At 36.7% G+C, this 16,742-nt stretch overlaps 1 protein-coding gene across 1 annotated transcript in view; it reads right to left on the minus strand.

The window, feature by feature from the left end:
* Positions 1–638: 638 nt before the first annotated feature.
* Positions 639–16,742, minus strand: part of LOC128502996 (rho GTPase-activating protein 20-like) — a 44,562-nt gene continuing 28,458 nt past the window's right edge. Inside the window, exons 3-15 of the mRNA XM_053472996.1 lie at positions 15,353–15,523; positions 14,785–14,934; positions 14,058–14,099; positions 13,737–13,821; positions 11,377–11,454; positions 10,490–10,556; positions 9,913–10,101; positions 8,335–8,510; positions 7,110–7,271; positions 5,597–5,706; positions 3,362–3,551; positions 2,755–2,872; positions 639–2,598 (exon numbers count right to left, since the gene is read on the minus strand). Of these exons, the coding sequence (XP_053328971.1) occupies positions 914–2,598; positions 2,755–2,872; positions 3,362–3,551; positions 5,597–5,706; positions 7,110–7,271; positions 8,335–8,510; positions 9,913–10,101; positions 10,490–10,556; positions 11,377–11,454; positions 13,737–13,821; positions 14,058–14,099; positions 14,785–14,934; positions 15,353–15,523 (3,223 nt within the window). The 3' untranslated portion in view covers positions 639–913. The remainder of the gene's footprint in view (positions 2,599–2,754; positions 2,873–3,361; positions 3,552–5,596; positions 5,707–7,109; positions 7,272–8,334; positions 8,511–9,912; positions 10,102–10,489; positions 10,557–11,376; positions 11,455–13,736; positions 13,822–14,057; positions 14,100–14,784; positions 14,935–15,352; positions 15,524–16,742) is intronic.

Here is a 16,742-nt window from a genome sequence, read left to right on the forward strand (position 1 = left end):
TTTTAAAACATTTCCTAAAATTAAGACTTATGTTACCAATTGTATATTAAAGCAAGAATGCACTATTATTGTTATTTTATATTAATGCACTGTATGAGAATTACATACAGATACACAAGCGCTGACAAATTCAACCTACAAGAGAAAGCATTCTTACATTTCTTTAGTTGACCAAGGATTGTCACAATGTGATAGCAGAATATGGTTACTAGAACAGCAATTCTTAAACTAGGTTGCAGTTAGTAGATTTTACCTTCAGTTGTGAGTGCCTTTTAGAAAATGAATGTATGGAAATTATTGCTGTCAGGCATGAGACTTTTTAAAGTGTCACCAGTTTAAAGGCACTACCTGTGGCAAAAGAAAGTAAAGTCTGATGCCATTCAATCTTCATTCTACAAGCAGAAGTAACAAAGCAATACTAATAAAACAGTCACTGGTGGTTTAAGATCTCCAGCAACATCCCCAAGAGGGCACCCTGAATTTACATTTAATGCCTCAATAATTTACATAGAATCCACTGTCCTCACAAAAATGCTTCTCATGTTTAGTGTTTATCGTCATCTGGACCTCAGTTGTCATCTGTATAATTGTTTCTGTTTTATGTCCACGGCTGACAAGAGTTTTAAATCTGGAGCAGAACAGAAAGTCCCTTTTGTATCTACTAATGCTAGCAGTCTGGAAAACATACACTGTAGGGTGATTCTATGGACCTACAATTATAACAAGGGTAAGGGCAATTATTCCATCCAAAATATCAAACATTTACAAACTATTTCTCTTTACTGCACATAATCTTTGATCATTTTTTTATACAATATAACTTTTCACATCTTGTAATTTGTACATTTTGAAATGTCTTACAACTTTTGAACATCTCCTATAAAAAAACATTATTGAGCTGTGTGGGTCATTGCTACACAAATGATTGTTCAACTTGAACAGAGCTCTGCTCCTTGGTGTCTATGGAACTGTTTGTGGTTGGCTGGTTGCAGTCTTCCGGTGCTTTATGGAGCAGGTATTCCAGCCCTGTTTCTACTTGGGAAGTGCTATTAGATTTTGATTCAGTGTGCTTAAAGTACCCCCTCATGGTGTTCCTTACAGACGATGGCAGGACAATACGAATAGTTTGAGTAAAGGAGGTAATAGACTTGCTGTGACTTTTATTTAATGTTGGCTCTTCAATTCTTTCCTCAGTGTTATGTTCTATAATTTGTTCTTCTTTAACAGTTTCATTGTATATACCAGACATTTGGCAACTCTCCACTGGTTTTGTGTTGTCTGGTAACATTACATTTGTAGTAGATGTGCTTTTTACATGTTTTAGCTGTGTTTGCCACAGCGGTTTCTCCATTTCAAGGTGTTGCTTCCTGGATACGGAGTGTAGAACAAGTGGGGCATTTTGGCCATAGAACACAGTTTGGGGTATATTGAGCCTTGTGGATTGACAATGTGAGCCATTTGAATCTGTATTTTCATCTGAATCATCCATGTTCTTTACAGGGATAATATTTGGGGACATAAAAAATGTGACTTTTGTTTTCTTAAGGTTATCATCATTGGAAGACTCTTGTTTACTGATCTCTGTGTGCTCTGTGGAGGTTTCTCTGTGAACGCAGTGAGAATTATCCGAAGATACATTAGCTTGGACATAGTTTTCTTCACATTTTGAGTCTATGAACAAGCCTGTAGTAGCCTTAGCTTCTACAGAACTACTAAAGTCAAAGTCCATTTTTTTTGCAAAACACTTATTGTCTTTATTGTTTTTTTGTATGTTGTCCTCACTTATGACTTTATCTTCTACTTTCACCGGTGCCTCACCTAAATCAAGATCACTAGTAAAAAGCATGGACAAAGGTGCATGCCACTCCTTCAGCTTCCTTTGGGAGATTTCTGGAGACAATGTGTGTAGCCGGGCTGATGTCCCAAACATGAATGGTAGAGAAGTTACATCATTTGGTGTGAAAACAGAAGACTCTGAACAATAAGAAAAAGTACTGTCCAGAGAACTTAAAGAAGAGGCTGATGGAGAGGTGGAGGTAGAAGAAAGGCTTGAAAAGCTTGACCTACTTGATGGTGTTAATTTATGTGGGCTTTTGTTCTTCAGCCTGGTGCGGGATTGTGGTGATCTCCAAAGCATATGCTTATTTATTGTTGTACTGAGTTCTTCATCTATTAGCTTCTGAGTTTCCATCTGAAGCTGCTTCAGGTGATTGATATAGTCAATATGGTTATGCATAATGGTGGCATCACAACTGGACTGCCGAGCAACAGGTTCATGGTCTTGAACAGGAATCCTGGAACTGAGACAGACAGTTGGTTCTGAGGAACATCTGTCCCTGGATGGACTCAGACAACATGCAGAGTTGATGCAGTTAAAGGGGTCTTTGTCAAGACAACCCAAGGTATCCATCCTGGTTTTACTTTGATAACAAGCAGCAATTTCACTGAAAAGGTCCCAGTCTTCCCTGTCATCTAACAATAAAGACTCGTCAAACATCTCATCCATGTCTTTCAACAAATTTGGGTCTGATTTATCCAAGTCAGATGCTGCAAATTCAAGTTCATCTGAGGAATCCTGCCCGTGGATTAAGCTTATACCTGTAAGAAATTTACAAACCAACGATGCAATTAGCTAACTGAAGGGATACACTAGAAATATACAAACAAATAATTGTGTATAGGAAAAAATGATAAATATTTCATAAGGCTCTTTAGGAGTTATCAGTCTTTCTGCTGTACACAGTGTCCAGTTACCTGATAAATCATCAGCGCTTGTTGAATGTTCTTTATCAGGTTTTCTGAATAATGATTCTACATCTTGTCCGAAGATAAGATGGTAATTTTCAATCAGGAACTGCACTAAAAGTGCAACCTGGATTGGAGAACAATATCAAGAACATTATTACACGACTGAAAAAACCTATGGAAATTATTGATTTTTATATATCTATATAATTATTAAGGGAGAGGATCTTGCACTAGTTATCAAACTGATAAACAAAAAAGTTATGTCTTCATGAACTAAGAAGTGAAGGAAATCCTTAAAAAAGGAACAACATGTGCAGGAATTCTAAAAATATGGTATAATCTGAGGATGGACATCAGCATGTGGACACCAGCCAGAATCCTTTGAGTACTGTGAATGGAATTTTATTTTATTGTTTCCACAAATTACAGAAATATTTTTATAATTAAAATGGTTGGAGCACCACATGGAAAATATACAATGCCATCACATAGCCAGCCCCATCCAGATGAACTTGTAACCTCATTAAACATGCTTAAAAGAAATAGTTAAAATAAAGAAAGAAATGCGTTCACTTTGATGTTAATGTGTTAACAGGCTGCTTTGTGCAGTTACCTTTTTCGTTGACTTAGTCTCTTCCTCTGGGTCACAGGCTGTGGGGAGCCATAATATATTGGGAGCTATGCAAAGAGCCAAGTTGAACGCTGTCATTTGATTTTCCTCAGAGTTCTCCTTAATGTGATGAAGAACCGCAAATAAATGTTGAAGTAACACAGCATTGGCTTCTGGAAGCTGCTTCAACAACCTGGAATGAAGGACTTTATTAGTGAAATCATTCTTTCACTGTAGAAGACATAACGCTATTGCCAACATCTTACATAGTCTGTATTACAATGATCACCTTACTAAAATTGACAACCTGGAATATGAATTCATTTTCACCCATCACCAACATACTAAAGTGTATATCAAGTGTGTTGTGTACAATACAATTTAGTAGCAGCAGATATAATTCACTACCGGCACACAAAAGTAGATATTTATTGCTGCTGGGAAATTCAGTACAAGCTGAAATGAAAACATTGGACTTGAAACCCTGATGGTGGTACCTGCACCAATTCAGTGCCCTAGCCAGCTCTCTAAGTAGCGTATATTTTAGAAAAGGCCCTTCATAAAAAGTAATCAATAAAATTATTTTTCAGTAGTACTGAGATCATTTGGTACCAGGAACAGACAGTCGAGGGAGAAACATGTTGTAAAAGACTTGGTTACCGAGCAGATTTTGTTTTGCTGTCTCCTATGATAGTGTGAGGCTCATGGAGATGTTTGAGAAGCCACTAGCTACTCACTAAACATGATCTGAAACAAGCACATCGACTCTTTTTTATTAACACACTAAATAAACCCTGATTGATTATTCACTCAAAAAATGGGAGCACCACAAAGAAAAGAAATTGCCAAAAGTAAGTAAGTGGAGTAAGTATTCCAGTTAAAATTTAACCTTTATAACATTAATTACAATAGATTTCCATTTCAGGTCTCTTTGAATGTTAAACAAAATAATAACTGGTATTTATCATATACAAAATATACAAGGCAGGACATATTACTGCGCACCCATATTACTAAAACTAATACTTTGAGGTGTGTGCTTTGGTTACCGAGAGGGACTTTTATGCGTGAAGACATATAGTAGAACTTTATTCATTTTTTTGTTTTGTTTAGGTCTTCCCCTGCTTTTCTTAAATTAGTTACACTTTAGTAACACACTACCTTACAGTGTGATATATGATTTGTTGCAGAGCAGACAAGACTTTTTAGTTATTTTGTGTGTACTGTATGCTAGTTATTTCGTTTTTGACATTCAAAGATACCTGAGATGGAAATCCATTTTAATTGATTTACTAAATGTAAGGTTTTAACTGCAAACTTACTCAGCAGTAGCGGAAATCACATTGCGAGCTACACCATTACAGATTCTGTATTTATGCTTTTAAATGTAGAATTTAAGTTTGATATTTTTGATGTTATAATACTAGACTAGAAATCAGCTGATACACCTTGAGATGTCAATAGGACACATACATACAATCGTGTGAAAAAGAAAGGACAACTTCTTTGAATTACATATCAGGATATAATAGCAATCACCTGTTCCTTAGCAGGTCTAAAAATTAGGTAAAAACAACCCCAGATTAACAATAAGAAATGGCATATTACACTATGTCATGATTTATTCAACAAAAATAAAGCCAGGAGTGGACTTCCCAGCAAATTCACCCTTAGGTGAAGAGCGTTTTATGTCCTAAAACGTAAAACCATATAATTCAAAGACGGTGTACTTTATTTTTCACACAACTATATAGATGTAGATAGATATACTGTATTGAGAGAGAGATATACACATATTTATATACACATTCTTGGGAACTTGTGGGCTCCTTGCTGATGTTGGTAGGTGGTACCACTGACGTTGGTTGGGGGTAGCTCTGACATTGGTGGGCTTTCCCACTGATCTTGGTGGGTGTTCCTGCTGGTGTTGGTGGGCGTTACTACTGATGTTGGTGGGCATTCCTGCTAACATCGCAGGGCACACCCCCATTTAAAGGGGAAATGGATGGGGAGTAGGGATCCGGAGAACCAGAGAAGCGGCACTCCTCCCAGAGAGTTCCTAGGTATGTACACATATATTTTTTTTTTATATTATTTTTTTTATTTTTCCAAGCTTAATACAGAGAAGAAGTTCTGGCAAAGTTCAATACTAGGGTTGAGACACTTAAAAGTGTTTTACTTTTGAATAAGGGTCTTGGAGGGGTTCGCAGTTATGTTTATTCCAAACTTTGAACTAACCTTTTAATAACTTCAACTTTATATTCATGCTCTTCCATTTCCGTAACCTCTATCCACAGTCCATACATGTCTGAGGATAAAATACTGTCAGGTATATTGCGCAGAAAGTCCTAAATCAAATATATACGTATAGTAGGAAGGTCAGTTCACAAGTAAACATAAATTACAAACACATTTTTTTAAAAAATAATCTTCATTTTTTTAAACAGTCATTTCCTATGATTTCTAGTATTTTAAATGTTTCTACTTTTGGGCCTTCATAGTTAAACAAATAATGTCATGTGCTCAAAAAGTCATACAGTATAATTATATGACTGATAGGATGTGGCATATTGGGTACCAAATAAACCTATGACATTAATAATCAAGTGGAACCCTTTCTTCTCATAGATCAGTGTTTTAGCCTTGTCTGGCTAGGGTGGTGGCACTTGATGACCCAGGTTTTTGGCATTACTTTTTCATATGCTATAGTTTACATTCATTGTAAGAGAATTTTTGCTTCCCATTGAGTTAACAATTCTCTGCCTCACATCATCATTTAAAAAGGTAAAAGCTAAATAATTTTAATTATTGCACGTTTATTAAGCATCTTAGATTTTGTTGTATTCTCTATATTCCTCATGGAATATTTTAGGAATATACAACATCTCCTTAGTTGTATATTCTGGCTGTCAATGTGGTGCTATAATTTCTATTTTTTTTCCAACCCCATCTCATACTTTTACAAGGCTACTTTCTGGTGTTTGTTTAAAAGGGACCTTGAAAAATCTATACAATCCACTTAAGACGGAGGCCATAACATTCAAGATCCCATTTCCAGGGGCCACCCATATGGTTTGTTCCATATCAAAAAAGATTAACACCCTCTGGTTAAACTAAGAGGAAGTTTAGCAGTATAGGATTCTGGAATGCAAGTCCCTTCTTTGGAAGGCAGGTCTTCTGACTATATAATTTAGTCTATGTTTAGCTTTTCAAGATCAGAGGCGAGTAACCATTTAAAACATGAAAAAGTGATGTAACTTACATGTCTAACTAATACATGCCATGTTATTGGTCTTCGGGAAATAACGACTGCCCATTAGAGGTTTTTTTTCTACAAAGATTCAGACTGATTCAGGCAAGGCTGGTTTAGAAACTACACTCTCACTTTTTCCTGTACAGTCCTTCATCTTTAGAAGCGTAGTTCCAAAATCACCCACAATATACCCTCTCTCACCAATGGTCCAAAATGGAGAAAGGGGATGTGTGCCTCTGCCAGCACAGATCTCTCTTCTCCTTCTCACCACAATGACACAGAAAGTGTTGCATTATCATATCAGTTGTATCAACAGATGCATGCATTACATAGATAATTTAAGATACAATTTATTGTAAAGAAACCTTTGCATTTTATACGATAATCTAACAAAGAAAAATAAAAGATTATAATTATTTGGTAATATGAGTTTAACATGTTACAGGAGTTAAAATTACTAGTATTCAATTTGTAACCCTTAGAGAGGTGAGCAAGTACCATGATCACTGAGGCTGCCACAAAGACGGATTCTCTATTTATTTGAACCTCATCTCCAGAAATCAACTTCTCTTTTAGTTCCTTGCAGGTTTTAGCATTGGCTGAACGTCTGAAGATCCCCTTGGTGTTTGGGCCTTCTTCATACAGAACCATAAGCATGTCCTAAAGATGTCATAAGAAAAGGTGATTGCACAGCTCTCTCTAAGCTCTTTTGTGCTAAAATACATGACAAAAAAAATCTAATCTTTTTTTATTAAACAAAGATACAGACACAGAAATAAAAGGTCACAGTGGGATTAAACACTGTGACAGTTTATTTTAAAATTAACTTAAAATGTATACTGTAATCTATCAACGTGTTAATTTGAATTTTTTTGCTGATGACACTTTGATGACTAGATGGAGTCCTTGAGAGTACTTACATAGGTGTAGCCACTAGCATAACATCTCCTTCATAGTAGACACACTGCTTGCCACTCACCAAGGACCCTACCCACTCTCTCCTGCACTTAGCTAGTTGCGTTAGTCGCTCGGATTAGCAGTAATTAAGGGCAACTAAAGCCCTCAGGGACCAGGTTGATCATTTTAATCCAAAACAAAGAACAATGAGAGGAAGGAACAAAAATCCTTGTGGTAGATTATTACCTTTTTTCTCTGTCATCGCCTACCACACCACCCCAACCGTATCTCTGACTGGAACTTCAACTTAAGCCCTGTCCAGCTTGACCAACATTTGCCAGAGCGACAAAGCTACTATAGAGACTGCTGCCCTATAACTATTTACTGTCTGTATGTATTTATTGACCATTCCATGCACCATCATGGAGCCCTTACATTAAGAGCTGTTCTAATGCTACCAAGGCCATCATCTGTCAGTGACTTGGAGGCCTTAGTTTCCACATTATTCCACCAAGGCACCAAAGCATTTACTGAATACGTCTATAATTATCTGTTATCAGCCATGACCAAGATAGCTCAGGCTCATTTTTTTATAATTGCATAAGTGTATATATTATGCATAGTATAACTGCACAAAACATGTACCAACCATTCACACATGCCTTTATTGGAGAAGATTCTTTGGTTTGGAGTAAAATGTATCTGTCCAGAGAAAGCATTCTTTGGACAATCTGCCACTAGCTAGTCACATGTCACCGTATTAAGCTAAATTTAGGTATAAAAGTGTAATATAGCGCCGATATCATAAAAAGGTATCCTGACTTACCATGATGGGTTTGGGAAGATTGCCGTTGAGACAGACAGATGATAGGGACAAGCCAAAGAGTTTGCGAGGGGTAGTCGGCGATTGAGAGGCAGGACTGCTCAGCGTGGTACTTCCACTACGCCGAAGGGCCCAGTCTATTAGTGACTTTTTCCTCCTTGAATGTTTTTGCACTGATTCTGTGGAACAGGTAATTTTTTAGTTTTTTAAATGTATTCATAATATTTAACAGGTCTTATTATGTTCTAAGCTATGTGCTATAGGTCACAAATTAATGCCTGTTTGTATTGCCAATTATTGATATTTTTGAGAGTTAATAACAAATATTTGTCAGACGATCAGTTGCCTAATTTTACACAAGAGTCTTGTGAAGCCTATTTACTAAACAGCAAGTGTTTGCAAGTTGGGAAAAGATGTAAGTTTGCAGCAGCTAGCCCACACTAGTTGAGGTCCAACGTGCACATTGCCAGCTTACATTTGCACTCGCATAAACAGAGAACTGCGTTAGAGGAGAGCTGATGGAAGTTGCAAAAGCAGGCAACATGTGGATTAACCCTTTATGCGTTAAAAGTATGAGTTGGTATGAGTCATTCTAGCTTCTGCAAACTCAAATTTAACATGAATTTAGTGAGATATTTGATAGTTTGGCTTTTGAACAGTGAGTGAGTGAGTGAGAAAGCTATAGGACATAAGAAAACTGCTGACACACTGTAGGCAGTGCCGCTATTTGCTTGAAATTGTGAGAAAAACCTTTGAGACGTTAAGTTGCAAATCATCAAATAGCACCAGGTCATGTTATATCAGGCTGTCTCCCCTGCTTCGAAAATCTATGCTTTCTTACTGTCAGTGGTTGTTCTCAGGCTGATAATACAGTTCTTTTTAGGGATAAGTTGGTATGGGTAACATTTGAAGCTCACCACTATTATTCTCTGCTAGAGCTTTCCTTGGGCCCATCAGTGCTCAGTGCACACGGGGTCATTGACACAAACAAATATTAGAAAAACATTAGCAATATACCTAACCGTGATGACCTAATACCATTTTATGTGAAGTTAATCTTTCACATTCTCCAAGATTGTTGTTAGCATCCACTTTGACCTAATTTACCCATTTTTTTCTCCCTATTCATATTCTGCTCCACTATATAAATTAAATATGTCTTGTCTTCAGATGAGGGATATGAGTCAGTGAACTCAAGAAACCCGCCTGAATAATTAGGCAGTATTTCTGGCAAAAGGCAGACCAAAGAGTAAAATCTTGCTCTTCTTGATAAATAACAATAATAAAACAACTTTATGTATTAATTAATTAATGAATTATAAACTGTCATTCCTAATTTCATCCAAAGAGATCAATCTGCCACAAAAACCCCTCCAATTAAAGAAATAAGATTTCTGTACCACATACAAATCATAAACTCTATTTGACTACTGACTATTCTATTGTACTTTTAAGCTACAGGTACCTTATTGAATGGTTGGAATGTTATCTTGTTGCAAATATGCTTAAACTATAATTTTGGATTACTGACACTACCTCATTACTCCAAGAAATACATGGTAGCCACAAAGGGTGCATTACCTCCTCTTGTATATAAAGGGACCTGTGGCTTCAGGCGAAGGATGAACCGGCACTGTCTCTCCCTCTGAAGCTGCTCTGCAATGACAGTCTCAGTGCTCTTGTCTACAAAGAGATTGTTGTTGCTTCCACTGGGTAATTTAAAATATTCTTGGAGACAGTTCATGACAATACTGTAGGGGTGTTCATGGCCTAAGAAAACAGAAGGACAGAAGAGAAATGTGTATCTAAGACAAAGTAAAGTGCATACTCATAAACATCAGTGTCTGCCAATGATATAATAGAGGGACTTGATCAGTGGATTTAATAACATGATTAAAACATTATAGCATGGCTTCAATGTAAGGCTAGTATTTGCAAGATAATCTAATGTGAAAATGATTAATATGCACGTACATTATCTAAACGATATTTTACCCTGAAAAGTAAATGAACATTATCTTTGGTACATCATGGTACACCAAAATGATTCATGGTTTGCTCTATTATGGTACATCTGTAAGTGTATCAAGCAGTGTGAAGATGTCCCCTATATATATATATATATATATATATATTAAGTATTCGGCAGGGGTCTCACCAAACAGGGAATAAGGGGGTTCATCCTTCCCATTCAAAACCCATAAATGGTAGTCACTTGGTCTGCCCTACAAAGAAACACATTAAAGAGAAGTTATTAAAGAAGGAGAGCACCGCCAATTAGAATCAAGAAGATCATGAACTATTGCAGTTGTGGAAGATGAAACATTGCCCAATGCTTGCATTGTATTTCTCTCACTAGCATTGTTTATACACACACACATATCTATTATACAATATCTACATATTTAACAATGTATTACTGTTAAACTCATGTAACTAAGATTGATCTACCTTATTACAATAATGCAAATAAACAAAAACAGTTGTATTACATGTATTAGTCTGTGTATCAATTAAATTCTTCAATTAGAGATGAAAACATAAACCATTTTTTCCTAGGGCCTATTAAAAGCTAGGGATGGCTACAGTGCACTTTATGCAAAGTAGCACTTTCTGAAATACTATATTTTATCACTTTGCTAGAATAAACTAGTGTTTGGTGTGTATTGCTGTTTACAGTTTGAAGATAAACAATATCCATGCATTATAAACCTCCTTTACTTATATGCACCACATGGAAGCAGTCTTCTTATCTTTTTGTTCACAGGATTAACTGAAAACTAAAAACTACAAGCTATCCCTTACGAAAAAATTACTGCAGTTTTTTACTTCCGTACAAAAATAACTGCAGTAAAACTGCAGTACAGTGAAGTACAAATGCAGTAAACTGCAGAAGATTTCTCTTCAATATGCAGCTCAACTGCACAATTGAGCACAACAATAAAGTATAAAGCGGTAGTTTACAATTTGCATAAATATAATCAAGATAATCACTAATGCAAATTCAACAGATGGAGAATAATGGACAATAACGTATGCACTTACTGGAATTCCAAGCTGTTGGGAAGCCATTTTGATCACTTTGTCTGCTGTATCCATGTTACAAACATTGATGGTGGTACTCTGAAAAGAGACAACAAAATTCATAAAACACCGTGACACAATCTCATCATTCTACACTATTAATCTCTTGCTGTTTCACCCTTTAGTTCGAATGCATATAGTTTTATTTAATTGATAGAATGCTTGTAAGCATATTCTTAAAGTGCTTCAAGGCAATTCAGCATAAAATGCATCAGCTGTCTTTATGTGCATACACGTACGTATATATGATTTTATTTGGTACTTATTTTCCAAGAATCTGCCATCATTTCCCATGAATCTGTGATACTAAATTTAGACTATGCTAATACTATGTGAATCTAATGTACACAAATGTGTGCTTACAAATGAAGAAGATCTACTTGAACTTTTTAAAATAAAAACAGACAAATCCATGAGACCCGGTGGTATACACCCAAAGTAAAAATATGTTTTTAGTGTTCTGGCAGACTTATTTAACCAGTCACAATTGACGAGTATATTCACATAAAAAAGGTTGCAGGGAAACATTTGCTGACTACAGACCAGTAAGTCTTATGTTAGTAGTTAGGAAGTTAATGGAAATCATGTTAATGAAAATAATAATTAAATATCTGGATGCAGGGCCGGCCGAAGACTCAACGCCGCCTGGGGCGAAGTTTAAAACGCCGCCCCCCCCCGGTACTTACCTTTAAACAGTCCTGCGGCGAGTCTCCCTGCTCTGCCACGGTGCCGGCTTGTAATGCTGAGCGCCGGAAATTGACGTCACTTCCGGCGCTCTGCATTACAAGCCGGCACCGGGACCGAACGGGGAGACTCACCGCAGAGGAGAGAGAGAGAGGGGCGCCGAGCGGGTAAGCGAAAACCACTCGGTGCCCCTCTCTCTCTCCTCCGCTTCAAAAAAAAACCAAAAAAAAAGCGCTTGGGGCGGCAAAGTGCCGCCCCTTCTAAAGTGCCGCCTGGGGCAATTGCCCCAGTCTGCCCCATTATAGGGCCGGCCCTGTCTGGATGTCAATGATTATTATTCTTTTTTGTTTTATATAGCGCGATCAAATTCCTTAGCACTGTACAATACATAACGAGTAGTATGTAACATAACAAATTGATTAACAGAGACAATAGGTGAGGAGGGCCCTGCTCAAGCGATCTGCAAAATCAGAAACAGCATGGGTATGAGAGTCTGGCAACTGCAGTTGCAATGTTGGTAAATATAAAAGAATGCCTTGAGACGTAAAAATCCAAAGGCAAAATATAGAATCGAGGGTACTGTTCTGTCAGAGACAACAGAAGACGTAGACTTGGATCAAGGCTCTGCCTTAAACGGGGGTTTGCTTCCAAGACCACTAGAAAAAATAACCCTATGTATGTTTTTTTTCTTTTAAAATTATGATAGACGTCGACAGTTCTGTTCACCACACAAGTATATATACATTTAGAGCTGTCCGTCCCCCAGCATAGAATGAGTTAACAGCAATGTCTGTGTTAAGATCTGTATTGAAAGTGCAGAGTCAGCACTACTTACTTCCTATGCCAGATGTGAGTTGATGTAACTAAGGGAAGTGATCAAACAGACCTTGTTTACCTTCTATTCTCACTAGCAGGACACAATTTCAGTATATGTATTAAAGATCCCCAGGGCTGATTGATGCAACAAAGCAACATACGTTGGCCATTGTTTCAAAATTATTTCAGACTTCCTTCTGACTATCCTCTTCTCTATAGATGTATTTTCCTTACATATGCAATATGGCCAAGAATACCACTCAATAAAAAGCTGCATCCTTAAACACTTGATGGTGGTGAAGTATTGCATCGGCATGCAGAGGCCCAGTGGTTGATTAAAAGATACATATATATATATATATATATATATATATATCACCTCAATCTTGCATTGAAATGTAAAAATGTTTGTTGTAGAAAACAAGCAGCTGAAGGTCGGCCAAGACGAGTTTCATAATGCAGTGAGATGTACATAAATGTCATGACGAATGCCATAGTAAATTAATCAGAGCCATTGAGAGACCAGTGACCAGACTCCATTCTGTTATTACTTGAGGGAAAGGCTTAATATTTTTGAAGAGCTTATTTCCCTAAATTTGTATTTCACATCCAAAATTAGATCTAGTTCAGATATGAGGCAGTTCGTCATAGCTTTTTCTGGCAGTGATTTTCAATGGGAACCAGAGTGTTCCCAAGATCTGAATGAAGGTATCTGATGATCAGACAAGCAGTTAAAGTGTAAGAGACTTAAATGTAATGCCCAAATAGTCCAACATGCCTGACATGAGTCTATGAGAAAATAAGGCTAGACTTTTACTTACAGAAGTCAAATCATCTGCATCCAGGTATAACACACTGATGGGCACTGATTTGCCATGTTCATTCTTCTTCACCTCATTAATATGCCTATGCACAAAAGAATAACACCTCTGTCAATGAATATTTGCAAATAGTTTCCAATCTCAAAAAAAAGAGAATGTTCAATAGAACGTTATGTTGATTTCACAATTGTAAACAAATAGAACAGTATTATATTTCTATTTTTTTTTCTTGTTTTATGTTTTATAGTTTTTCCTGCCATTTTGAAAAGTACATTCTGAAACAATAGTGGTTAACAGTGAGTTTAATAAAGGATAACTGACCAGCATAAGGTTGAGAGCCACTTCTCCTTTGTTTCTGGGGAACTGCAAAAGAACAAGAATGCATAGAGAAGTAAGTACCGTGACTTCTAAAGGCTGTTGTAGACATATAACGGTTCCTTCCTGTGATCCACAACATAAGCAAACAACCCTTCCTGCTTCTATTTTAATATTAAAGCTATGTCCAGTCTGAATTTCCTTCTTCCAATTTCAAGGCTTTTTTTGTTAGTGTTCCTCTTGTTTCCATCTCAGTTGACCTGAACATTATGTTTTGATTCACTCATTAATAAAAAAATAAAGGTGGCTGTAAAATACAGAATACCATGATAATATTGCTATGAGGATTTTATTCATACAGATTAACGATCTGATTAGTTTGGCACATTTGTGAAGGTGGTAGAATGGCAGGGTCACTTACACCATGTTACATGGCACTGCAATAATATCCTGGCTGCTTTTACACTGTGCAAGCGGCCTTAAGGGAAGGCTCCAGACAAGGTACGGCTGTGTAGTGTGTGAGGATTGTGTATGTGTAAGTATGTTATTGTGAGTATGGATTAGTGTAAGTGTGTTAGCGTGTATGTGTAATTGCACTAGTATTTGTGGGTCAGATATCCCAGCTTGTTGGTCCAAGAAAATCCAGCTCTTCACAACAACAGAGTTGGACAGCACTGGCCCAGAAAATGTATCACCTATCCCAAGTGCACTTTAGATATGAATGTTTATGTACCTGAAAGTGACAATATAGTTTGTGGTGGGCCACCCAATAACAAAAGAATTATCAGTGCTTAAATTTCTTTCGGAGATTTCACTGATACAAGAGGTTGTCCACATGTCATTCAGATGCACCTGCTTTTTCAGTTTCAGGCTGGAAGAGGACCTACAAGATATAAGACATGGTTTTATTCAATATGGTTCATCAATACCTTGTACAGAAGGTATTTTTCAAATGCATAAAAAGTCATATTGGTTCCAATAGTAAGTAGAAAAAATTGATTATTGGCTTATCATATTAAGCAAGCAGTTGTATTGATAGTATGAATCAAAAGTGGAATAAGCGGAAACATTATCTGTGAGCAATAAGCTGTTACATCTTTAACTTTTGACTGCATAATATGGAGCATGATCAATTAGAGTAAATATATAAGCAACTCAATTAATAACTTAAAAATCTAAACACTTATTCTAAACACTACTTCAAATGCTGTAACAAATCAGTTGTATTATGTTTATTTGTGTGGTTCCGTTGAACAATTAATTAAAAAAAGACCCAGAAGAGTCATACAGGTTGTTCTCACTTTGATTTTGCAATGATGAGGGTGTCAGTGAATAGGAACAGGTGTCTCTCCTGGATCTGCCACCCACTTGTAAGCTGCACTCGCTCTTTCATTATGAACATGTTGCTGGGGCTACAGAAAGCACCAAGGAGAAGTCCATTTGCGGAGTTTGCGGGAAACAATGTAATCTCCCTATGAAAACAAAAAGCAGAGATTACCTAAATATAACAAGCGATAGTATCACTTCTAGATATATATCCAAGTTAAAAAAAAATGTACCTCATACTTATCCTGTGATATGTGCATTTAAAATGTAGAATGTCCACGGTAGACTGCCATTGGGTTTATACAGACATAGTATGCAAACTCATTATACATACATATGTTAGGAGTGATCATTATTACATTTAGGGGTTTCACTAAAACCCCTGATAAGCATGCCTTAATATGATATTTGAAGAGCAAAAGCCATAAATTGTCAGACCTGTTATTTTTGGTTAAATGATGTTCGTGGGATTTCAGTATGCCAAAGATATGAACAAATATTCAATCATGGCATCTATTTTCGGGACCAATTGACTAAGGTGCCCTGTACTCCCTAAAGAACATTCTGGTACAAACTATTTTTTCAATTGGAGAAATAAACATCCCATAAAATGAAGAGTCCCAAAATTTGGAAAATTTGTTTAGGAACCAGAACAAAAGGTTATAGGTCTCCATTTCAAAAGAGCTGTGCCGGAAAAGGTGCGCTCTCGATTCCAAACACAAGCGTCACAAGATGGTACAAGACAAGGACAAGAATAATAGACAGCTGTATAATTTTACTATCTGGTACACTAGGGATGTTGGGTACATTTATGTTGTCCTGTCTGTTCTAAAATCAGAGTTGGCATAAACAAAAGTTTATTAGTTAGAATTCTAGAACAGAGGAATTACACAGGAAACTCAACAGGAAGCCCACAGAATTGTATCCTACAAACTGTGACTTTTTTCCAACAACAGGAAAACAAATGTCTCCTTATATAATTTTAACCTTGTCTCAACCCCACCTTATTTTCTGTATCAAGGACGTGGTATCCTTATTATAGTCATTCATAGAGATGATCATTTTGATAACCATATGACTACTACAGTGCAATCCGAGCTTTAAACATTCAAGGTTATGGATAGCCTCAAACTGATGAAACAAACATCTATGTTGGGAATAGCTTCCTTCATATGGTTTGTTTAATAAAAGAATATTTTATTATTATGTTCCTAGTAAAAATAATTTAAGTACAATAGCGTAAATGCCAGGGAAAAATGAAGGCATCTGCACTATTCAGCCACTTCACATATGTCAGGAAAGTTTTTTTTCAAATCTCAGAGCTGTAACACGATATTGAAATCGTGTTTCCTACCATTTCTCAGC

The sequence above is a fragment of the Spea bombifrons genome, chromosome 8 (genome assembly GCF_027358695.1).
Source record: "Spea bombifrons isolate aSpeBom1 chromosome 8, aSpeBom1.2.pri, whole genome shotgun sequence".
Taxonomy (NCBI): domain Eukaryota; kingdom Metazoa; phylum Chordata; class Amphibia; order Anura; family Pelobatidae; genus Spea; species Spea bombifrons.